Below are 26,502 nucleotides of genomic sequence, written 5' to 3'. Positions count from 1 at the left end.
TTAAGGAAGTTTCAGGTGGAGGATACTACCCTTATTCTAATCGCACCTCACTGGCCCAGGAGGCCATGGTTCTCCATCCTGAAGGGCCTGTCTGTAGAACCCCCCCTGGTTTCTCCCAGTCCAGGAAGATCTCCTGTCTCAGGGTCCAATCTGCTGTCCTCAGGTGGAGCAGTGGAACCTTGCAGCTTGGCTTCTGAGGAGGAACTGCTGAAAGGCAAAGGCTTCTCAGACCGTTTAGTAGCCACTCTTCTAAACTGCAGGAAAAAGGAAACCCAGACCATTTACTTAAAGATATGGAGGCGATTCAACAGCTGGTGCTCAGAGAGTTCCTTCAAAGTGCACAGCCCTGTAGCTGTTCTAGAATTCCTACAGGCTGGGGCAGATAAAGGTTTAGCTCTTGGAACACTGAAGGGTCAGGTATCCGCTTTAAGCGTGTTTCTAGAAAAACATCTAGCATCAGACCCTTGGATAATGAGGTTTTTCAAGGCCCTAAGTAGGCAGAGAGCGGTTTCAAACTCCCCCTTCCCAGTTTGGGATCTTTCCTTAGTTTTACAGTTTCTCACAGGGGAACCTTTTGAACCATTGGAATCTTGCTCATTAAAATTGATCACTCTCAAAACCGTGTTTTTGGTGGCGATCACTACAGCATGGAGAGTAAGTGAACTCGAAGCCCTTTCTATTAGGGCACCTTTTTTTTCAGGTTTTTCTGGACCGTTTGGTTTTTAAGATGGATCCGGCCTTTTTACCTAAGGTAGCCTCTAGTTTCCATAGAATACAGGAGATTGTGCTACCTACGTTCTGTTCAAATCCAGTAAGAGAGCAGGAACATATGTTTCACAGATTAGATGTTAAAAGATGTGTTCTTCATTATTTAGATTGCACAAGTCAGTTCAGGAAGTCTGATTCACTTTTTGTGTTATTTTCAGGGGCTAGGAAGGGTTCCAAAGCCTCTAGACGTACGATAGCCAGATGGTTAAGGTTAGCCATTGGGCAGGCTTATGTGGCAGGGGGGTTAGATCCCCCCAGTTGGAATTAGAGCGCACTCAACCAGGGCAGTGGCAACTTCTCAGGCAGAGTGGGCTGGTGCATCTCCTGAACAGATCTGTAGAGCTGCAACGTGGTCCAGTTTTTCTCTTTTTTGTGAAACACTATAGACTGGATCTTCTGTCAGCCAAAGACCAAGCCTTTGGTCGTAAAGTACTGCAGGCAGTGGTCCCATCCTAAGGTAATGTGCTCGCTTATCCTCTCTAAGGTGGCTGTCCTGAAAGACGAACTTGGGAAAAACGGAGTTACGTACCGGTAACATCCTTTTCCGGGAGTCTTTCAGGACAGCACCGGTTCCCACCCAGGTTTTTGGAGAACATCGGTTAACTCATCACATGAGACCGTCAGGTAAGACTAAAAGTTTGTTTGTTTGACGTGTTCTTGTGTCTCCCCAGTTGGCCGGAGGTACTCTGGAAGAACTGAGGAACGAAGGGAGGATGAGGCTTAAATCATGAAAATGAAGGCGGTGTTTCCTAAGAGGGGAGGAGCCAGTGTCTCTCTAAGGTGGCTGTCCTGAAAGACTCCCGGAAAAGGATGTTACCGGTACGTAACTCCGTTTTTTCTGATCGATGCATTAGTGTCGCTACTGTCGCTAGGTAGCTAGTTATTTTTTTTAGGTTCACCGCCTGGTTTTTATAGCGCTAGGTACCCCGATATACTACCCAATAATGGTTTTTACCCCCTGATTGCCCCTAGTTAACCCTTTCACCCCCTTTTACTAGTGTCACTAAGCGATCGTTTTTCTGATCGCTGCATTAGTGTCACTAGTGTCATTAGGTAGCTAGTTATTTTTTTAGGTTCACCGCCAGGTCTTTATAGCGCTAGGTACCCCGATAGACTACCCAATAATGGTTTTAACCCCCTGATTGCCCCTAGTTAACCCTTTCACCCCCTTTTGCCAGTGTCACTAAGCGATCATTTTTCTGATCGCTGCATTAGTGTCGCTAGGTAGCTAGTTTTTTTTTTAGGTTCACCGCCAGGTTTTTATAGCGCTAGGTACCCCGATATACTACCCAATAATGGTTTTAACCCCCTGATTGCCCCTAGTTAACCCTTTCACCAGCGATCACAGTATAAGTGTCACTGGTGACGCTGGTTAGCCAGTTAGTTATTTAGGTTCCCCGTCAGGTTTTTATATAGCGCCAGGGACCCCCATATACTACCTAATAAAAATTTGAACCCCCTGATTGCCCCTAGTTAACCCTTTCACCACTGATCACCGTATAAGTGTTACGGGTGACTCTGGTTAGTTTGCTTTTTATAGCATCAGGGCACCCACCATTTATTACCCAATAAAGGTTTAACCCCCTGATCACCCGGCGGGTGATATCAATTAGGTTTTAGGGTCAGGGTCTGCGCCGCCCCAGGCAGCGCTAGGTTAGTGCCAGTACCGCTAACACCCACACGCAAAGCATAAACCTCCCGTAGTGGTATAGAATCTGAACAGATCAAGATCTGATCAGATCTATACTAGCGTCCCCACCAGTTCAGGGTTCCAAAAAACGCATTGTTAGCGGGATCAGCCCAGATACCCGCTAGCACCTGCATTTTGCCCCTCTGCCCAGCGCACCCAAGTGCAGTATCGATCGATCACTGTCACTTACAAAACACTAAACACATCAGGCCTGATCCCTGCAATCGCTAACAGTTTTTTTGGTAGCATTTTATATTTAAATCCGGAAGGCAGTGCTTGGTTTTCGGGGTCCCGTACGTGGCTAGGCTCCCAAAAAGTCCCCCACATGTGGTATCCCCGTACTCGGGAGAAGCAGCAGAATTTATTTTGGGGTGTAATTTGACTTATGCCCATAGCATGTGTGAGCAATATATCATTTGCTGACAACTTTGTGCAAAAAAAAAAAGTTTGTAATATTCCCGCAACTTGTGGCAAAATATAAAATATTCCATGGACTCAACATGCCTCTCAGTAAATATCTTGGGGTGTCTACTTTCCAAAATGGGGTTATTTTGGGGGGTTTTGTGCTATTTTGGCATTTTATGGCCTTCGAAACTGTGATAGGTAGTGAGGAGTGAAATCAAAAATTTGCACCCTTAGAAATCCTGAAGGTGGTGATTGGTTTTCGGGGTGCCGTGCGCGACTAGATTCCCAAAAAGTCCCACACATGTGGTATCCCCATACTCGGGAGAAGTAGTGGAATATATTTTGGGGTGCAATTCCACATATAACCATGGCATGTGTGAGCAATATATCATTTAGTGACAACTTTTTGTAAAATTATAATTTTTTTTTTTTGTCATTATTCAATCCCTTAGGACAAAAAAAATAAATATTCAATGGGCTCAACATACCCATCAGCAATTTCCTTGGGGTGTCTACTTTCCAAAATGGGGTCATTTGGGGGGGGGGGGGTTGTACTGCCCTGCCATTTTAGCACCTCAAGAAATTAGATGGGCAGTCATAAATTAAAAGCTGTGTAAATTCCAGAAAATGTACTCTAGTTTGTAGACGCTATAACTTTTGCGCAAACCAAAAATTATACGCTTATTAACATTTTTTTTACTAAAGGCATGTGGCTGAATAAATTTTGCCCTCAATGTATGACTAAAATTTAGTTTATTCAATTTTTCTTAGAACAAAAAGAAGAAAATATCTTTTTTTTTTCTAAATTTTCGCTCTTTTTCCATTTATATCGCAAAAAATAAAAATCAGAGGCAATCAAATACCATCAAAAGAAAGCTCTATTTGTGGGAAGAAAAGGACGCAAATTTCGTTTGGGTGCAATATTGCATGACCGCGCAATTAACAGTTAAAGCAGCGCAGTGCGAAATTGGAAAAAGACCTCTGGTCCTTAAGGTGTTTATTGGTCCGGGGCTGTAGTGGTTAAAAAAGTGTAAATATAGTTGATTGATAATAAATGGCTTCAGCCAAACACTAACAGTGAGTGAAAAAAGTTTGTGTTATTATTCATTCTCCGAAAAATGCCCAAGAAATCGGATTCTGCTAGGGTATGTAAACTTATAAGCACATCTGTACATATCACACTCTGAATACTGTGCACAGACAACTTGTACCTGGATCACACAGAGGATTACAATAAGACAGGACCAACTATTTTGCCTGGTTCATCACTACTTTACCACACTTCAGCCCCAAGCCTCTTTTTGATACTTGTTGTTTACAAGTCAAAATAATTTTTTTTGCTAGAAAATCACTTAGAACCCCCAAACATTATACTGTATATTTTTTTTCTAACACCCTAGAGAATAAAATGGTGATCGTTGCATATGTCACACCATATTTGTGCAGCTGTCTTACAAGCGCACTGTTTTTGCAAAAGAATACACTTTTTTGAATAAAAAATGATGACTACAGTAAAGTTAGACAATTTTTTTTATATTGTGAAAGATAATGTTATGCCGAGTAAATTGATACTAAACATGTTACACTTCAAAATTGCTCCTGCTCGTGGAATGGCAAAAAACGTACCTGTAAAAATCTCCATAGGCAATGTTTAAAAATTTCTACAGGCTACCAGTTTTGAGCTACAGAGGAGGTCTAGGGCTAAAATTATTGCTCTCACTTTAACGATTGCGGTGATACCTCCTGTGTGTGGTTTGAACATCTTTCATATGTGGGCAATACTCATGTGTGCGTTCTCTTCGGCGCGCAAGCTCGTCAGTGCGGGGTGCTGTAAATTTAATTTTTTTCTTATGCATTTTACCTTTTATTTTTTATTTTGCCACTTTCTTTTAAAAAAAAAATGGGTCACTTTTATTCCTATTACAAGGAATGTAATAGAAAAAAAGCACGACAAGACCTCTTAAATATGAGATCTGGGGTCAAAAAGGCCTCAGATCTCATATTTACACTAAAATGCATTAGAAAATAAATTCTCCTTTTTAAAAGCTGTCTATGGAGCAGAGCGGGGCTATCTTCCCCTCAGTCAGCAGCCAGCCAAGCATGAGAGATGACGCAATCGTCTCCTCTATCGACGGGTCCGGTAAGCTGCGGGAGAGGGGGTGACCACTTCTCCCGCCACCAATAAAAGTGATCTCACAGTGAGACCAAGGCGAGACCACTTTTATCATGAAGAGAAACACATGCCGTTCCTGAAAATACCAGGGTTATGGCAGCTAGCTGTTGCCATAACCCCAGTATTTAGCATCAAAGTACCGATGTGCGGGTATAGCAATTTGCGTGAAGCAGTAAAAGAATTCTTGTTTATGAGTTCCAACTTGCTGGTGAAGATAGCAAGGCCTTGCACTTTGAACAATACTGTTTAATTGTTCTTTTCCCGGTAGGCCGTCTGCACTCAGTGCCCTGGGGCCGCTTTTGTCCCTGTGCTGGCTCAGCTGGCGTCAGCCCAATAAACTGCAGCGGCCGCCGCCGCACTTTGCAATGCACTGGCACTGCGCCGCCTCTTCTGATCTGGCTCCGCCTCCGCCCATTTATATGCCTGAGAGTGAGGGGAGGAGCATGAAGACGCTGACTCCTAATTGAATTTCAGCCCGTGCGGCGCCACCGCTGATTTCTTCTGCTTTGACTCGGCCCGCCCACTAGACTGCACGAGGATGGCCGCCCCTGGATCAGAACAGAAGAAGGTACCCCTGATCTCCCGCTCTCTCCCGCTCTCTCCCGCTCTCTCCCGCTCTCTCCCGCTCTCTCCCTCTCTCTCTCTCTCTCTCTCTCTCTCTCTCTCTCAAAATATGTTTTTGCAGTTTTTTTGGGGGGGCGCAAAGTACTGAAACAAAATAAAACATCAATTGCAGCCTCACTGTGCCCATAAATTGCAGCCACCGTGCCCGTCAAACGCAGCCTCTCTCCCTGTCTCTCTCTCTCTCTCTCTCTCTCTCTCTCTCTCTCTCTCTCTCTCTCATTTTTTTGCAGCTAAAAAAAAGAGTGCTTTTTTAAATATGTTTTTGCAGTTTTTAGGGGGGGGCGCAAAGTACTGAAAAAATAAAATAAAACATCAATTGCAGCCTCACTGTGCCCATAAATTGCCGCCACTGTGCCCGTCAAACGCAGCCACTGTGCCCGTCAAACGCAGCCACTGTGCCCGTCAAACGCAGCCACTGTGCCCGTCAAACGCAGCCACTGTGCCCGTCAAACGCAGCCACTGTGCCCGTCAAACGCAGCCACTGTGCCCGTCAAACGCAGCCACTGTGCCCGTCAAACGCAGCCACTGTGCCCGTCAAACGCAGCCACTGTGCCCGTCAAACGCAGCCACTGTGCCCGTCAAACGCAGCCACTGTGCCATCAAACACAGCCACTGTGCCATCAAACACAGCCACCGTATCCATAAATTGCCATCACTGTGCCATCAAATGCAGGCATTGTGTCATCAAACGTAGCCGCTGTACCATCAAACACAGCCATTGTACCCATAAATTGCCACCACTGTGCCATCAAGCGCAGCCACTGTGCCACTGCCATCAAAAGCAGCCACTGTAACCATCAACTGCCACCAGTTTTCCCCATCAAATGCTGCCAGCGCCCCCCCCCCCACCTGGCACTTACCTGTCTCGGGTCAGCGCTATCCTCTACGCTCCCTCCAAGTCCTCAATGTCTTCTCCCGTCCTCTCTTGCTATGATTGGATGCCTGATAGGCATTCAATCACAGTGCCTGTCGCTTTAGCCAATCAGGTGACAGGTAACCACACCCGATGCACCTGATTGGCTGAGAGGCGGGTCAGTGTTAGGGAAGCAATTTATTTGATTCCCTAACACAGTGCTGTGTCATCAAACGTAGCCGCTGTACCATCAAACACAGCCACTGTACCCATAAATTGCCACCACTGTGCCATCAAGCGCAACCACTGTGCCATCAAACGCAGCCACCGTATCCATAAATTGCCATCACTGGGCCATCAAGCTCAGCCACTGTGCCACTGCCATCAAATGCAGCCACTGTCATCAAACGTAGCCGCTGTACCATCAAACACAGCCACCGTACCCATAAATTGCCACCACTGTGCCCATCAAACGCAGCCACTATCTCGGGTCAGCGCTGTCCTCCACGCTCCCTCCAAGTCCTCAATGTCTTCTCCCGTCCTCTCCTGCTATGATCGGACTCCTGATAGGCATTCAATCACAACGCCTCCCCCTTCAGCCAATCCGGTGACTGGTAACCAGACCTGATGCACCTGATTGGCAGAGAGGTGGGTCAGTGTTAGGGAAGCAATTAATTTGATTCCCTAACACAGCACTGTGTAAGCAGCAAACGCACAGCAGTGTGCCCGCTGTTTACCAATTTGGAAGCCTATTAGAGCCCACGGCTCTAATCAGGCACTTCCAAAAACACCCCCTGTAATTCAGATGCCTGGCGCCTGGCAAGTGGCCGGACAACTGAATAGGGGGCATCAGCGGCGATGATAGATTCATGCAATGCATGAATCTATCTAATGAAGATTGACAGGTGCAGGAGAGAGGGGGCTGCGCTCCTGCACCCTCTATGGATGCACCGCCACTGCCCGGTTGTATTTCCTCTGGGTGGGGAAATACCACCATGTTTTACATTATATGTCCCTATACACTGTGTGCCCTATGAAAAGGAGGTGGGCATTAAGGGACAGAGTAAACACTTCTTCTTAAATTTTGATACACCATAACACCATACATGTGTAAAGGGCAATGGTGTGCTGGCAATTTGTGTGCATTACTGGGCACTTTCACCCCCTTCCTTCCCAGACCAATTTTCAACTTGCAGCGCTCTCGCACTTTCAATGAAAATTGCGCGGTCATGAAATGCTGTTCACACTAATAGAGCTTTCTTTTGCTGGTATTTATTCATGACTCATTTTTTTTTTTTTTTCAATTTCTTTATTTATTCATTTTTTTTTTCCCCCTTTCCATTTTTTTCCTCAAGTAAACAAGAATAGAATTTTACATAAACAGTCCAAGGGTCATACATCGGGTTTCCATATTCATACATAATAAACAAAAAGAGCATAACAATTCATTCTATTCCCTTAGCTTCTTACTCCCCTTATAGTGTAATGTATAAATCCACAGATAGAACAGGCTGGGTTAGTGATAATATATATAATATATCGGAACAATATCATAGAAACTTCTCTCTCAGTCCCACATACCCCATGTCTGGTCCTAGGTTGGTACTGTTCCCCGTTAGGTCAGAGTTGTATTGTTATCCTCTTCTTTCTGATCTTCCCCCCCTAATATTTTCCCCCCTATCCTTCTCCCCCACCCTTCCCCCCCCACGAGAAGAAAAAAAAAAAAAAAAGGGGGGGGGGGGCAAGCCACAGAGGGGGGGAGAGAGGGGGAGTCTCCATTTCCTTCCCCTATATCTCCCCCTCCACCCCCCTAAATCGCATCAATCTGTCTCCTTCCCTCCCCCGAGGAGATATAGAGGTTCCATGGTGACCATATTTCCAAGTAAGTTTCCCTTCTTTTCCTGGCTGTCCATATTAGGTCTTCCATCCTGTTCACCTCCTCCACTTTCTTCAACCACATGCTCACACTGGGGGGTTGTATTTGTTTCCACCTAAGTGTTATACATGACTTGGTTGTATTTAGCAAGTGACACAGGATGGAATTCCCACCTATATTTCCTGAGGTCTCTGACAAGTTCAGAAGGAATACTGCTGGGTCCTCCCGTATTTCTACTTCGCTGAATTTTTGAACGATCTCTCGTACTTCTTTCCAGTATTTCTTAATTTTTGGACATGACCAAAATATATGTAAAAAATTTCCCACTTCTTTCTGACACCTCCAACACTTATTTGATATATGAGGGAAATATTTTTGAAGTTTTTCTGGTGTTCTATACGACTGTGCAATAATTTTATAATTAGTTTCATGTAATTTTGTGCATGTTGCTGTTTTAAAGATTGATTGTATCATCTTTTTCTTCTGCTCCTCAGAGAAAATCCTTCCTAGGTCTATTTCCCACTTCCGAAAGAAGGGTAACTGAAAATTTTCTACGGGTTTAATCAGTAGCGCGTACATTTTCGAGATTACATGCGTAATTGGTTCCTTTTCCGTACAGAGTTTCTCAAATGGCATAAAGTCTCGGTCTAATAGCTCTGGCGCTATCTCTGTCCTTAGAAAATGTCCTAATTGTGCCGCCTGCCAGAAATCTAATTGAAAGGGGCCTTTTCTATCTATCATCTCCTGCATTGTTGGCCATTTACCTTTTTTCACGAAATGCGAAGCTTGATATATTCCTTTTTTAATCAACTTCTCAAAAGGTCCTTTCTGTATGCCTGGTATAAATCGGGGGTTACCCAATATAGGGACTAGAGGTGAGTTCTGTGTCGATATCTTATTCTTAGCTAAGAGATGATAGCATATCTGTAATGTGGGTCCTATTGTAGGGTGTAGCTTCGTATCTGAAGTCAAATTTCTATAGCACCAAGGTGCTCTATGTAGTAGCTCCCTACATTGTGCTTGCTCTAATTTTACCCATATTTTCTGATCTCCGTGTCGACACCAGTCAAGTAATCTACCTAGATGTATTGCCTGGTAATATTTAAATATGTCTGGTGTTGCTAATCCCCCCCCCATATTGCTTTGGTAATGTTAATAATGTCCTCCGTATCCTTGGTTGTTTGTCTGCCCAGATAAATTTCATAAATAATGTTTGTATAGTTCTAAAAAAAATTCTTGGGATTGCCTGGAGGAGGTACAGGAGTTTTGGCAAAATATTCATCTTGATTATATTATTTCTTCCAAACCAGGAATGTGTTCCCCTGTGCCATCTCTCCAGGCATCCTCGTACCGTCTTCAATACTGGTGCGAAATTGAATTCATATATCTTATTAAAGTCTGTTGCGATCGTTATTCCCAAGTATTTCAAGCCATAGTCTGTCCAATTAAATTTATAATTTAATTTTATTAATCTCGTCATTTTCTCTGGGACTGCTATCATTAAGGCTTCTGACTTGGAGCAGTTTATTTTAAATTGGGATAGTGTACTATATGTCTCGATTTCCTTACATAAATTTGGGAGCGAAATTATCGGGTTCGTCACTGTAAAAAGCATATCATCTGCATATGCTGCAACTTTATTATGGATTTCTCCTATAGTTATTCCTTGGATATCCCTGTTGAGCCTTACTCTGCATAGAAGTGGTTCAAGGGTCAACGCGAATAACAAAGGGGACAATGGACATCCCTGTCTGGTCCCGTTTGTTATTGGGAAAGATGTAGATACCATTCCATTTACTCTTACTTGAGCTGTAGGTTTTTCATACAAGCTTGTTATCCAGCCCATCATTTTCCCTCCTAGCTTTATATGTCGGAGTACCGAAAACATGAACCTCCACCCCACCCGATCAAAAGCCTTTTCTGCATCTGTTCCCAGAAATATACAGGGGGTCTCGGTAGAGTTAACTGTATGTATTAAGTTTAAGGCCTTAATAGTATTGTCCCTTGATTCTCTTGTTGGGACAAATCCCACTTGATCTTGGTGAATCAAAGAGGGCAGATACTGTTGTATCCTCAAAGCTAGTAATTTGCTAAATATTTTCAAATCTGCGTTCAGTAAAGATATTGGCCTATAGCTTCCACATTGTTTCGGGTCTTTACCTTCTTTCTGTATCACTGTGATTGTAGCTTTAAGTGTATCTGAGTGGAAAGTCGATATGTCTCCTATTTCATTAAACAATTTAACCATATATGGACATAATTCCGGCATAAGTGTCTTATAGTATTGGGCTGTTAGTCCATCTGGGCCAGGTGCTTTCCCACTTTTTATCTGTTTTATCGTGTATTGTACTTCTTCTAGTGTGATTGGGGATTCCATCTCCTCCCGTGCAGTACTTGTCAGAGTCGGCATTTCACTTGATCTTATGTATTCATTTATCTTAGCTTGGTCTAATGCCCTCAAGTTCAGATTATACAGTGAGGAGTAGAAATCGCCAAACACACCAGCAATCTGTTCTGGCACCCGTTCTTCCTCCCCACCTTTTTTCCTAATTATAGGTATGTATGTCTTGGATTGTATTTCCCGTAATGCTCTCACTAGTTGTTTTCCGCATTTATTGCCGGATTCATAGCTACACTTACGTCCTATCTGAATTGCCATTTTAGCTCTGTACTGTAGCAGATCTGTGACTTGCCTACGTGTACTTATTAATTCTTGTTCGACTTCTAGGTTCTGGGCATGTTTATGTTGGGCTTCTAGATGTTGCATTTTTACTAATAATTCTGTTAACTTAGTTTTCTCTTTCCTTCTTAATCCTTGCTCCATGCTTAATCAATACTCCTCTGATTACTGCCTTATGCGTTTCCCAGATTGTTCCCAAGGAACTTTCTGGGCCTTCATTCTCCTGAAAGAAGAATTTTTATCTCCTTTCTGACATCCTCCAGGACTAAAGGATCCTGAAGGAGGCTCTCATTAAGTTTCCACATCCTAGAAGTTAAATGTTTTTTCCCCGTTAAATTATATTTTAAAAAAATTGGAGCATGATCTGACCAGGTAATTAGACCAATGGTGGCTTCCTTAACTGAGGGTAATTGTTTATGCGGGATAAAAAACATATCTATCCGTGAGTACACTCTATGCGGATTGGAGAAAAAAGAGTAATCTCTTTCCTTGGGGTGTAATAATCGCCATATATCTACCAATTTTATTTCTGTTAATGCCTGGGCTATCCTCTTTCTTATTTTAGGTGTCACTGATGATGTCCCTGATGAGGTATCTTCACTGGGGATTAATGGGATATTAAGGTCTCCCCCCATAATCAACTGTCCTTCTTCAAATTCCATAAGTTTATCAAGTATCTCTTTAACAAAGAGGTCTTGTTGTATATTGGGGGCATAATATGTTGCTAATGTAACTCCTACCCCTCCTATAGTCCCCTTTACAAACAGATACCTTCCCTTTGTATCTATCCTGGAATCCCTATGATTCCATGCTACTGTTTTTGATATCATGATGGTAACTCCCTTAGTTTTAGAAATCGGATTAAGTGCATGGTAAACCGTTGGGTACCCCGTAGACCTCAGCAAAGAAAGATTATTTTCTCTGAAATGTGTTTCTTGAATAAACGCTACATCTATCTTCAGTCTCTTTAAATCATGAAATAACATTCGTCTTTTTTCCGGAACGTTCAGTCCCTTTACATTCAGGGACATAATATTTAAAGTTTCCATATCTCCTCGGGGAAAGAGGCAGAGACAGGTAAAGGTGCAAAAAAAAAAAAGGGGGGGAGAAACCCCCTCTAACCCTACCCCCTCCCACCCTCCTCCCTCCCGTCCAATCTACTACTCCCTCCCTCCCTCCCTCCCTCCCTCTTCTACTACCAATCCCTGGGTTAGCCGTTTACCAACGGTCTCCCCACGAATCTCAAAGCTCTACTGCTTTTAACCACTCAGTTTCCGGACCCTCCGGATTATGAGTGTTTACCTAATGGGGTTTTGTGGTTGTGCTTGGCTGCTCCTGGGCGAGCTTCCCCCGTGCCCTCCGTCAGTCTTTTATAATATCATGTTTTCATGCAATCACCTGTTACTTCTCCACACAGATTGTATCTACTCCAACATGGCTCTTTTGAGAGAGGGGGGGGTATCAAAGAAAGGAGACAGAAGCCATAATAAAGGCAAGGTTAATTATGTCTGTCCATTCCCATCTATGTATATACTTTTACATATATACACCTACACCCTTGCATATACATATATGGACATACACATCCACAGCTGCACCTGTGTTTGCGAATCCATACATGTACCCATCTCTATATTTATCCAAAGCTTAAGCCTCTCCTGTATACCGTATATACTCGAGTATAGGCCGACCCGAATATAAGCCGAGGCCCCCAATTTACCCCCAAAAAACTGGAAAACTTATTGACTCGTGTATAAGCCGAGGGTGAGACATGGCTGTCCATCCCTGTGTGTCCGTCCATCCCTGTGTGTGTGTCCGTCCATCCATCCCTGTGTGTGTGTCCATCCACCCATCCATCCCTGTGTGTGTGTCCGTCCATCCATCCCTGTGTGTGTGTCCATCCATCCATCCATCCCTGTGTGTGTGTGTGTGTGTGTGTGTGTATCCATCCATCCATCCATCCATCCATCCCTGTGTGTGTGTGTGTGTGTGTATCCATCCATCCATCCATCCATCCCTGTGTGTGTGTGTGTGTCCATCCATCCATCCCTGTGTGTGTGTGTCCGTGCAGCCTTGTGTGTGTGTGTCCAGCCTACCTGTGTCCCGAGCCTCCTCCGTCCCGAGCCTCCTCCGTCCCGTGCCTCCTCCGTCCCGTGCCTCCTCCGTCCCGTGTCGTGCCGATGGATCGCCGCTCTTCTCGGCGGCCATTCTACAATTCAAAAGCCGCGCCTCCGCCTCCGCCTGTGATAGGCGGAACACTCAATTTCCCAGCAGCCTGTGTTCCGCCTATCACGGACATCCTCTCATCGTCGTCCGTAGTATGAGAATGAGCGGATGTCCGTGATAGGCGGAACACTGACTGCTGGGAAATTCAGTGTTCCGCCTATCACAGGCGGAGGCGGAGAAGGAGGCGCGGCTTTTGAATTTTAATGTCCGCCGTCTGTCTGCTCGATACGCTGATCGAGCAGTCAGACAGCGGTGACTCGAGTATAAGCCGAGGGGGCACTTTCAGCCTCAAAAAAGAGGCTGAAAATCTCGGCTTATACTCGAGTATATACGGTATATAATTTATATCAATCCCCCCCCCCCCCCCTTTCCCATTTTCCACATCTCCTCTCTATTTCTCTCTTACTTTCTCCAAGAGCCATATTGTGTATTAACATTGTTCCAAAAGAACCGTTCATTAATACAATAAAAGAACAATACAATATAATACCTTACATTCCTCTTCCCCAAAAAAAAAAAAAAAATAAGGTGGTGAGGGGAGACAAGGCGGGGGGGGGGGGAGGGAGAAAAGGCATAGAGGGGGGGGGGGGACAGAGCCGAAGGCCACATCTTATAAAGTTATTTTATTCGTCCTTAAATTCAGGTAGGGGGGTCTGGTCCCCATCCGTAAACCCTCCGTTTCCCCCAGGTCCCTAGCTATGTGCTTTATTTTTTTAGTGGTGGTGTTAAAGATTACTAATATTGGTGATTAGTGATTGGTGATTAGTGATTAACCATGTTTATTAATTTATCCAAAAAAAAAAACCCCACAGTTTCTTGTTTATTGTGTTCTAATTCTATGTACTCCCCCCCCCCCCCCTACCCATTATCCCTCCTTATCCCACCCTCTCTACCCTCGCAAGTCTCAACCATCCCCTGAGCACCATCATTCACCATATATATATTTACTGTCCCTCCAAATCCATTACTCCCCTCCCCCAAGAAAAAAAAACCAAAAAACACCAACACCAAAAAAAAAAGAAAAAAACCAAAAGAAAAAGAAAAAAAAAAATTATTATATATTAAGTCCCCCCCACCTCCCAACACTTCTAGAAAAAAAAGGGGAAGAAACCACTGCAACCCCTATCGCCCCATTTCCCCCCTCTTTATCCCTAGTGAATTATAGTACTCTCCTAAGTGACTACCTCTTCTAGGAACCTAGGTCATGTAAGTCCCCCCCAGGGACCTGGACCCCCCCCCCTTTATTATAATTATCTAATCTTATTTGTATGTTTATCTTAGACTCTCCACCTGTGCCTCCCCCCCCCCCCCCCACCCGCCACCCCCACCCCGTCCCCATCACCTCCCTTCATCCTAATCCAAAAAAGAAATTAAAAACATATCTCTTTCTTCCCATACTTCTTAAGGGTGATTAGACAGATTGAAAACCTATGGGATGAGGCTACGAGAAAAAAGGAAAAAAGGAAACAAAGAGGGGAAAGCCCCAGCAGGCGCACAAAAAAAAAAGTCAGGTTCAGGGATATGAGTTAATTTAGCGTAATTTCTAACACAAGTCTCATTGTTCGTGATATGTCTTTCTCATCTTTCTCACTCCCTCTCTTTCCCTCCTGTACTTTCCGTTTTTTTTCTCTGTAGCTGAGAGAGTGGGAGTCTCCAGTTCGATACCATGAACGGCTCCACACCTATAAAGGCGAATAACTTTGGAAGATCGCTGTATAGTCTCAGTGTGCATGTAGATGTTCCTTTTCTTATTACCACAGCAAGAGGGTATTTCCATCTGTATGTATGTCCCTCCCGCCGTACACAGTCCAAGACAGTACGCAACTGTGCTCTACGCTGTAATGTGGCCCGGGATAAGTCAGGTAGGAGCTTCACTACCGAACCCTCTATCTCAATATTGCCAGCCATCCATGCCTTCCTCAGCAAAGTCTCCTTATGCGCATATCTATGGAGGCGGCAAATTATATCCCTGGGCCTTTGCGGGTCTGCTGGTTTAGGCCCTAACGCTCTGTGTACTCTGTCCAAATCCATGTTGGGCGGGACATTACCCTCTAAAATCATGTGAAAAATTCTCATTACCTTCTCCTGCAAGTCCTCCTGCTCAGCGACTTCTGGAACACCTCGGAGCCTCAAGTTGCAGCGGCGACTGCGGTCTTCAAGTTCCTCGATCTGGAGCTGCATCTCCACCAACATCTCACCCTGCTCTTTGCTCTCCTTTTCCACTCTCTCCATGTTTCCTTCAAATGAGGATATTCTTACCTCCCCCGCTATCAAGCGGTCGGAAATGACCTGGATCTCTGTGTGTATTTGTTGGATCTCAGCGCGGTGTGTCTCCTCCACTCTCTTGATGAGAGCCTCTATATCGGCTTTCGTTGGTAGAGCCTGGATTAAACTCTTCAGGTCCTCTGCTTCCGATCGTATACTACGAGGGGTGACTTCTCCGTTTTCCTCTTTGCCGTTCCCGGCCTCGGTTGAACTTTTCATCTCCCCTCTATTCGTCCGCACACTCGCCACCGCACCCGTTCGTTTAATACGAGAGGTAGCTCCTTCGTTTTCCTCTCTGCCGTTCCCAGCTTCAGTTGAGCTTTCCATCTCCCCCCTATTCACTCGCGCGCTCGCCTCCACTTCCGATCGTTTAGTACGAGGGGTGGCTCCTTCGTTTTCCTCTCTGCCGTTCCCAGCCTCGATTGAGCTTTTCATCTCCCCCCTGTTTGTCCGAGCGCTCACCACCTCGCGGGGTTTTGCTACGTCCGTAGTCTCCGCGATGTGCCCGGCGGCAGACATCCGCCTCGGGGAGAAATACTGCTGTATAGCGGGTTGTGGAGCACTGCACCCTGCCGCTCTGCGCGAGGTTTTCGTGTCTCTCTGTCTAGGTACGCTCATTCCGGGATCCTCAGGTGCAAATCGCCTATGACTGACGGTTCAGCTAGGAGCACAGACTCTGCATGCCCTCACTCAGCCATGCTCAGACCACTCCCAGGCAAAAAAAAAGTCATGACTCATTTTTACATTTTTTACAATATAAGCGAAAGAAAAGCGGAAATTTGGAAAAAAAAAAGCAATATTTTCTTCTTTCTATTTTAAAAGAAATAAAATAAAATCTAATTTTGTCATAAATGTAAGCCAAAATGTATTCTGCTACATGTCTTTGGTAAAAAAAAATCCTGTTAAGTGTATAATAGTAGGTTTGTGTGATCATGTACAGATGTGTGCAGATGATCATTGGGACGTGTGATTTTACTGTTATATATGTGAGGGATAGGTGTTTTTACTCTGTGGGGACATGTGTGTGGGGACATTATTTTGGGGACTTTGTGTTTACATTGTGTTGGGACATGTGTGGGGACACTAGGTTGGTGATCAGTGTGTAAAAAGTTGTAAAAAAACAGCTCATACTCACTGATCACCAGCCGGCTGCAGAGATCCGCTCTCCTCTCCTCACTGACAGCTTCCGTGTGAGGAGAGCCGATCGCCTAGCAAATGACTCTCTATTTACATCACATGCCGGCTGTGATTGTCGAAGTGACACAAGCACATCGGTATTGCGCTGCTGCAGGGGCATGCACACGCGTGATCCCCCTCCTTCTGAGGAACATTCTTGAACGTCCATTTAGGAGGAGGAAGCGCCCACCCGCCCGTATGTGTTCAGTGGCCGGGTGGGATGTGGTTAAAGAGCAACTGTCATCTCTATCCCGCAGCGGCTCCTCTTCTGACCCGCGGTTGACTCACCGTGAGTCCCATTCACTTTAATGGGACGGCTGGTGATGTGGCAGTGACACAACAAGGTTAGGGTGACGTGGGGGCAGCAGGCGAGTGGATGCCCGCTAACAGGCGCTGCCATGGTGGATCTGAAATGACAGGTGTTCTTTAAATGTAAGGACTCATTCTTGCTGGTAGTTAGAATCTTTAATATTTGCAAACAAAATTAAGGTTTCCTATTTAGAATAATAAGCTTGTCAGGTTAGTAAAACAGTGAATACAGTTTTTAGTGTACAAAGATTTGCAAAACAATGGGATAAGTAATATTCCTGAACTTTGTTCATGGTTACTGTGACACCAATGCAGTGCATGTTATCTTGCAGAGCTTGGATTCATTGAATGAGTTTACCAAAAATGAAAATATTGCAGAATATACAGCCTCATGCTACATAACTAAGCTCCATTTCATGTTGAATAAGCTAAATAATTAATGCATCTTAAATAGAAAACTATCTTTTAGATTTTTACTCCAAAAGCATTTTATTAAAATAAATTTGATAAAAATCAAACAAATATTTTTTTATTTTTTTAAAACCATTGATTTTTATCCACCCTGATAACCAGAGACTTACTGTAAGACTGTACAGGTGTAATGGAGGATAAACTGGGCTAGAGAGTGTTCCAGGGAGTAGGTGGAGATTTGTGTTGTTGTTTCATGAACCTGAGACCAGAAAGGTTGTATTAGTTAACATGACCACCAAATATGTGGTAGTGATCCAGGTTCCCTGGAGCATCTCCAGCAAGTGTTGGGGGTGTCTGGGTGGTATTTATTAAGCATAACAGGTGTGTGTGATAACATCTAGTGAGGGTCTTATAGTTATTCTCTTGGATCGAGACATTTAGTGATGCCTTTGTGGGCAATAGTGAAAATGTACCCCCACTGATCCTCTGTTAGCTCCAGTTGCAATTCCCTTTCCTAGGCTTGGCATGCTTTCCCAGATATGTGGGAGGAGTACGCGTAAAGCATATTATGAATATTTGATAGTACGCGCTGCTGGTGTGAGGATTGGGAGCACAATCATGGTTACTGTCATGTAGAAAGTGGAGGATTTGGAAATATGTGCAGTTATGATTGATCTAGGAGAAATTTAGGAAACATGTTTGTTTTTTTTTGTTAGTGATTGAAATGGATAAGAACGGTGAAGGTAAAAGAAAACAGAAAGGAGGTGCAGAAAAACGTGAAAAAAAGAAAAAACTCTTAGAAAAAACTGCAAACCAGTATCAAAAAGTCAGTAGCTTGTTTAAGTCAGTGGCAACAAAGCATGACTTACCACATGCATCTCCACATAAAGACAGTAGTGCTAGCTGTAGCACAGCAATACCTAGCACTGTACAAGTGGATATGGATACTGATGCATGTGAAGATATTCACCACAGTATTGAACCTCCTATTGAGCCAGAAACGGATGAAAAAAATGAAGAAGAAATTGTGGACAAATCATTAGCAGCAGAAGAGATTCCAGAAGTAGTGGGCATTAATGAGGGCATACCTGACACAGCTGATGATAAAATGTGGTTTCTTAGACCAAAATCTGAAAATTTGGATTCATTCTTCCAGTTTCATCCACGTCAACCAGATGTCCATGCTTTTAATTTGAAAAAATTATATGAGAGGAAGGATGGAAAGAAGCGTCACTGGTTGACCTATTCGCATGGGCATGGTGGTTTTTTTTGCATGGTGTGTCTTGCTTTCAATAGAAAGACAGACATCAGTGCTTTTATTGATGGTTGCTTTGATGAAAAACATATGTATCAGAGAATTGAAGAGCACGAAAAAAGCAACCGCCACAATAATAGCACTGAATCCTCCTTGATGAGATCAAAGAATATGGACATATCTAGTCATTTCTTTGAGAAACAAACAGCCAGAAAGGAGGAAGTGAAGAGAAAAAACGTGCCATCCTAGAGAGAGTGATTGACACCATCAAGCTGATTGGAAAAAGAGGTCTAAGCTATAGGGCAACAGCTGAAGCAGCATATACTTTAGATGACAAAAATTTGGACCATGGAAATTTCCTGGAGATTTTGCTACTCCTAAGCAAGTTTGATCCCTTGCTGAAAAATCACCTTGATACAGTTATTAAAAAAAGTAAAAAGAAGCATCAAGGTGCAACGAGTAGCAAAGGACGTGGCGGCTTTGTTACACTCATTTCTAAAACGACAGTGAACAATATCATCTGTGTAATTTCAACACTTTTAAAAAAAAGGTACTGCCCAAGAGATCAGAGATGCTGGCATGTTCTCAATTCAGCTAGATACAATGCAGGATATAAATGTCTCAGACCAGTGTTCAATTATAATTAGATATGTCACGAATGTGGTCCATGAACGTCTAATCGCGGTGGTAAATTGCACATCCACGACAGGGAAGGCTTTGTGTGAACTGGTTTGTGATGTATTGGAATCCATGGAAATTGAAGTTACAAACTGTGTTGGGAACTCAACAGATGGAGCATCTAATATGCAGGGGCAGTACAACCGATTCAGCACGGGGCTAAGTAAAAAAGCGCCTGGCCAGATTCATGTTTGGTGTTATGCACATGTTCTAAATCTGGTGATGATGGATGTCACATTGTTCGGCATTTTAAATTCATGTGCTGTGTTTATCCGTGAATCTTACCTCCGGATGAATGTATGGCGGGATAAGTCTCAGGAAGAAAGATTTCGATCACTTTGTGTGATTGGAGAAACAAGATGGTGGTCTACAGATGCAGCACTTACAAAAGTGTTTGGTTCATTTAATGATCCAAGTTGAGCCTTGTTTGTAAATTTGATCCAGACCATGGCAGCGATATCATATTCTGATCATTTTAATGCAGACATAAGATACAAGGCTGGAACTTTCTCAAGAAATTCAAAACATGTATAACAGCACAGCTTTACTTATTTATTTTCAAGAATACCACTCCACTATCCTTGTACCTGCAAACACAGGGTATGGATATACTGCAGGCATACCGAATGGTGTCAAACGGTAGACAACTTACAAGCACATCATCATGATTCTCAAATGATTATAGATGCTGCAAAGAAGTTTGCAGTCTGGGCAAATGGCAGGTTGGATACAACTGACTGCAAAGTTGTGATTGAGGAAGACTTTTCACCAACTAAAAGAATAGAAAGAAAAAAATGGCTGGTGAGCTTGCAGTAGATGAACCAATCTTGTTGGCAAGTGATCAGTTCAGGGTGGAGGTATATAATGTGACCTTACACAAGATTATTAATAGTCTGCAGAGCCGATTTACAAAACATGGTCAGCTATTTGCAGATTTGGCATGTTTGGATCCCAGAAATTTTGCAGATATTTTGCTAAACCTTCCGAACAATGCATTAGAACGACTGAGCAGTCTTGTAATTAAATTTAAATTTGACTCCACGGCAACTAAAGAGAAACTACAAAGTGAGCTACTTGATTTTTCATCAAAGTGGCAAAGATTGAAAATGTCTCTTGATGAAGAATTTACACATGCTAACAATGAAGGTCAAGATGAAGACGCCATCCATTCTCATCTGATCGCTGAAACTGAGGAACAGCCATACTCAACTGTTAGTGATCAAAATGGAAAGTGCAAAACTTGTAAGAACTGTATAGCATGCTGCTACAATGTGTTACTGCGTTACAACTTATACAGTCTGGCGTATAGTTCACTTTTTAATGCATACAAATTGACACTGACACTTTCCTCTACTCAAGTAGCATGTGAAAGGTAATTTTCAAAACTGAAATATATCTTGAACAGACTTCGAAATTCCCTCTCCCAACCACATTTGGAGGCCTTTATGCTCACGTCCATGGAAAAAGATGCCTTGCTTGAACTAAGCAATGAAACCATCATTGATGTTCTGGCTTCAAAAAGCAGGTTGCTATAAGGGATGTTGTTTACATAACATTACAAGCATGTCTGAGGATTAAAATGCTGGTTAATCTCCATTTTTCTAAATTTTAAATGGACTAGTTATTTGTTTACAATGTTTACAAACATGTTTTTGCATATTTTATCCTCTAAAACTTTAAAAGATAGTTTGCACATTGCAACCTCCTAAAAGTTAATGAGCACTTTTTTTTTGTAGCTACTGTTAAGTCGTTTACTTTTTTTGAGTAATACTTGAACATTACTTTTTGAAAACTGTTGAGTTGCTTGCCATTATATTGGTACATCTGAAACATTTTTTACTTTCTAAATTAATTTTCAAGGTATTCTGACTTGTCGAAATTCTAAAAGTTTTTGCACATTTTGTACTGTTACAGAATTAAGAGCAACATATTTGCACTTTTTATTATCTCAAACAGTTTATTGTAACTGTTACAATATTTAATTACTGTTAAGTAAAACATTTTGCCCTTTTTTTTTTATTTTATGTGTAGTATTTATCTACTAATATTTAGTGTCGTTGTGAGCAATTTATTTATGTTAAGTTAATAAAGTTTTGAAAATGTTTACGTCTTCCATACTGTGAAGTATCTTTGATTATTCTATATCACCATAGCAATAAGTGGATTGTTCTTGATGATTGCTCCACTTTTAACTGTAATTTGTTTATATATATATATATATATATATATATAGCCCTATGTGCTTTTATATGTGTGCTATCCATATATAATGCACTCTTCAAATATGCTTTAAAATGTGTGGTTTTCTCTTTTATGAACAAGAAAATAATGACGTTATGCTTCTGGGCTGGTATAATAATGCTATGGGGCTGGTATGTAATAATTTCCAGGGCTGGTTTTCATTCCCAGTCCGGCCCTGGAGGAACTTATTCATTACTGTTTATTAATGTACATGTTGGTATAATTTATTTTCTATTGCTGATTCCTTATAGCAGCAGATTAAAAAACTGCTTCAACCAAGTCTTGACTGTTTATCCACAGCTTGGCTGACTAATACCATTTTAAGTCCTTTTCTCTTGACTAAGTAAATTTGAGAACCTTAACAGTTTGAACTATGTCTGTGTGTCAATACTGTACTATTCCATTAACCACCTTGTTAGGTGTGCCAGTAGGGGCTGAGACGCTTCTTGGGGTTGAAAGGCAGAGTAACCAACTGAACAAACTTAAGTGGCTCCTACAGGGGTAGCGCTACACGTATATTATCAATACTGAAAAATGCTACTGCACGTCAGGAACTGGTCATATTCAGGTGGATAGTGTAATGTGTATTCAATAAAAAAAATCCCACGTACAATAACTGACTACAGTACATTCATTGTCAGTTAAAGTGGACACATTTTAAGACATTTACATGCTGTTTAGATAACTAAAAAAAAAAAAAAAAAAATACCTTTCAGCTCGGTAAAATGTAAGGAAGGTAAAGAAGTAGACTCCTCATTTGTTTCATCTGAAAAATAAAGAGATAATCAGCTGAAATCGACAGCTAAAAGGAAGGATACAAAAGGCTCAGCAACAAGGGGAAAACAACATTTAGCATTGCATATGCAATTAAAATGCATGCATTATCATATGCTATATATAACTTATATGTCCTATAATTATGATTCTTTATTCAATAGTTTTTTTTTTTTTGTAATTCTTTAATTTTATTTTTCATGTAAGATTAGACCCCTTTCACATGGCTGTTTACATGCAGCCACCAGATTCCAGCCACAAGAATCAGCAGATTCTTGCAGCTGGATGGACAGATGCATGTGATTGGCAGCAGCCATTCAGCCTATTTAAAGCAGAACTCTGGGATTTTCCAAATATCCACCATAAGTCAGAGGTGTACCTAGGGTCTCCAGTGCCCTAGGCGAGAATCTGTATTGGCTCCCCCCCACCCCACCTTCATTAAAGAGTTAGAATTTCAGTTGTTTGTTGTTTTACATACATTTCCTTTCATTTTTAATTGTAGTCAGAGTCTTCAAGCGGGAAATGCAATACTGCTAAGAACCAAGGCCTGAGGTGTGCCTTGGCCTATCTGGTCAGTATGCCTGAAAAGAGGGCATACCCTGAATGTAAGAATAAGAACAAAATACTATGAAAATGTATGAAAAACTGGGGAACGGGTGGATGGGAACCCAGAAATCCTGACAACACTGTCCCTGACAGAGGAGGAGGTTTAAATAGCCCTCTCAGGCTCCTCCTACAAATACAGGCTGGCCTACGGCCAGCCTTTCAACTTGTAGTCAAAGTCTTCAAGCGGGAAATGTGATACTCCTAAGAACCAAGGCCTGAGGTGTGCCTTTGCCTAGCTGGTCAGTATGCCTGAAAAGAGGGCAAAAAGATACAAAATTTAGGTGAAGAAGGGAAGATAATGAACCATCATGGATAAAGGTGTGCTCCCGGATGGCAACAGTACGTATCCAGCAAGTAACCGGAAAGTATTCGCTGTGGCAAAAGAACACACCGACTCCTGACTTGTTGCTATGAAGGAATCCCCTATCAAACCTGCGACACTACCCTGAACCCAACTGAACATCCCCCGAAAAACTGAATTGAGCCTGATGCCCGCGACACCCAGACCCGATAATGAACTGCTTGTGAAATGAGAGGATACATGAGGGGAAAGGAACAAGGCCTGGCCTGAGGAACCCCTGCAAATGATGGCGAAATACCTCAATGAACACCAGTGAAATAGCACAGAGACATACCCCCCCCCCCCCCCCCAAGAGGGTGAGTGGCAAAAAGACCACTAGCAGGAGTGCGAAAAGCTGGATACCTGATGGATGTGATGGAGTAAGCGGAAAAGGCCCATGCACCATGGCAATAATATCGTCAAACATGGAGAAACCATGCCGGACACAGGACCCTGGTGCCACCGGATACGATCGGGTCATGCTACAGCCTGAACCTAACAGCGGAGTCAGAATCTTCAACCAAGGTGGGCCAGACTCCCTCCTGGGGAAATAGTCCCATGGCATGATACAGACATACCCAAGCCCCCCCTACTTGGGACATGCTGGGGATCGGAGAAGATGACTGGACTGATGTCCCTAAGTAGAACTCCAGGCAATAAGTTTAGACAAGATCAGAGCTAAGAGTGGAATCCAGAATCATTATGACATCAGCACCAAACAACTAGCCCCCAACAACGGCTGGGCTAATGGAAGTGAGTGCAAGCATGGTTGATATCGGTATGGATGTCAAGACGGCCCAGCCTGAAACGCAAACTAGAGAAATGACAGACAAGCAGACATGAGAACAATACCCCGTTGCCTAACTAAGAATGAAACATGAGCAGAAAAGTCAAGACTAGTGATGGACGAACTTCCGACGGAACATTGTGGTTCGCGAACGCGGCCGATAGTTCGCGAACCGTAACATTCGCGGCGGGCCCCATTGACTTCAATGGGAGGCGAACTTACGTAGGCAAACCTACAGGTCAAATTTGCAGCCACAAAATAATTACTAGCTGTGCAAACATAGTCCCACCACATGGCCAATGACATAACACATGTATGCGGTGAATCTGGGATCGACAACTACAAGCATTCTTTTTTTATATGTGAAATTGTGACAATTCAGGACTGTGGAGCGCATGAAGGCAATGGAGGAGAGGGAAGGTCAGGGTAGGCAAAGAAGAGGGTGCAGGAGATGATCACCAGCAGCGTGACATACAGCAATGACACCTGCACCGTGATAGAGAGCACTGACACCTGCACCGTAAGCAGCCCCAGGAGGAAGTCAGCATAGCACAGGGATGGTGGGAGCCCCTCATAATGAGCATAGCACAGGGATGGTGGGAGCCCCTCATAATGAGCATAGAACAGGGATGGTGGGAGCCCCTCATAATATGCACAGCAGAGGTACAGCTCCAGGAGGAAGTCAGCACAGCACAGGGATGGTGGGAGCCCCTCATAATAAGCAGCCCCAGGAGGAAGTCAGCACAGCACAGGGATGGTGGGAGCCCCTCATAATGAGCATAGCACAGGGATGGTGGGAGCCCCTCATAATATGCACAGCAGAGGTACAGCCCCAAGAGGAAGTCAGCACAGCACAGGGATGGTGGGAGCCCCTCATAATAAGCAGCCCCAGGAGTAAGTCAGCACAGCACAGGGATGGTGGGAGCCCCTCATAATGAGCAGCCCCAGTAGATATATGACACCGCTCAACCTCTTCAAAGAGGAGGGTACGGGCATATAGTACGATGTGCTTTTTTTGTACAAGGAAGTGAGCCAAATGAAGAAAGAAGGTCTGTGTGCTTGATTAAAAAAAATGTGAGGTAGTTGAACTCCTCAGCCTCTGAATCATATTCACATTGGTCCTTACACCACGGCCTCGCCTCTTTATCTTACTATTGAATTGCATAGATACCAGATACTCTTGATATGGACACTAAGATATTACTATACACTGGACTATGTCGTTGGTCTCTCTCTTTTTTCTTTCCTACAATGTTAATGATACAAGTGATTCTGTATGCATGTAACCCTGTTTCTTTTCCTTACAATAAAATGTTTTTGAAAAACAAAACAAACAAAAAAACACTGTCGTGAGCTAGGCGAGTCGAGTAGACAAGGGGCAAGCCAACAGTTCGATTGCAAATTGGGCAAGTTCTGGCCAGAGGTCAAGCCTGCCCACCCAGTAGTTCGGGGGTTCATCACTCCTCAGAGCGTCCACATCGGCCGTTAACCCGATGTAGTCGGACACCTGACGGTCTAGGCGTTCCCTGATGCTGGATCCAGATGACACCTGTCGATGGGTCGGCTGAAAGAATGACCTCATATCAGAAGTCACCAACACATCTTCAAACTGGCCTCTTCTTGCAGGCGCTGTTGGATTGGTACCCGCAACTCCTTCTCTGGGAGTGGGAATTGCTCCTCTGCCAGCGCACGCAAAAGCAGAATGCAGCATTTCTCGAAGCAAGGCCTGGAAGTGCTCCATTCTAACAGCCCTCTGTGATGGCGGTAACATTTCCACCATTTTGTGTTTGTACCGGGGGTCTAAGTACGTTGCCACCCAGTACTGGTCCTTGACCCTTATGCTTTTTATACGGGGGTCCCTATTAAAACACTGGAGCATGAAGGCCCCCATTTGCACTAAAGTGGAAGCGGTGTGGTGGTCTGGCTCCTGCTCATCATCCAGGATAATGTCGTCCTCTTCATTCTCCTCTCCCCATCCACGCACAACAACAGGGATCCCAGAAAGGTTTAAAGCATACTCTTCTTGCTCCTCCTCATCCGCCCCGGCACCATCCTCCTCTGACTCCTCTTCAGACTCCTGTTGTTCACTTGTCTCAGAGTAGCCCCCCCTGGGAATTCATCCAGCATTGCGACTTCCTCATCTTCCCGCTCCTGCTCCTCCACAGCTTGATCAATGACACAACGCAATTCACTCTCCATAAAGAAGGCATAAGGTACCATGTCACTGATGACGCCATGGCTGCGACTGACCAGTTTGGTGATCTCCTCAAATGGCCACAGAAGTCTGCATGCATCGCGCGTTAGCAGCCACTGGCGCGGTGAAAAAAACCCCAGCTCCCCAGAACCTGTTCTGCCGCAGAGTTCA

At 43.6% G+C, this 26,502-nt stretch overlaps 1 protein-coding gene across 4 annotated transcripts in view; it reads right to left on the bottom strand.

The window, feature by feature from the left end:
- The window catches only part of LOC143928076 (coagulation factor XIII B chain-like), a 1,173,165-nt gene that overhangs the window by 542,354 nt on the left and 604,309 nt on the right, over window positions 1–26,502 (bottom strand). For all 4 annotated transcript variants that reach the window (XM_077452688.1, XM_077452689.1, XM_077452690.1 and 1 more), the window contains one exon: window positions 22,340–22,396. In XM_077452688.1, the coding sequence (XP_077308814.1) occupies window positions 22,340–22,396 (57 nt within the window). The remainder of the gene's footprint in view (window positions 1–22,339; window positions 22,397–26,502) is intronic.

The sequence above is a fragment of the Lithobates pipiens genome, unplaced genomic scaffold, assembly GCF_037356315.1.
Source record: "Lithobates pipiens isolate NorthernLeopardFrog02 unplaced genomic scaffold, aLitPip1_a1.2 Scaffold_23, whole genome shotgun sequence".
NCBI classification, from domain to species: Eukaryota; Metazoa; Chordata; class Amphibia; order Anura; family Ranidae; genus Lithobates; species Lithobates pipiens.
The sequence above is the reverse complement of the archived record's forward strand: the minus strand, read 5'-3'. Positions and strand labels throughout refer to the sequence as shown.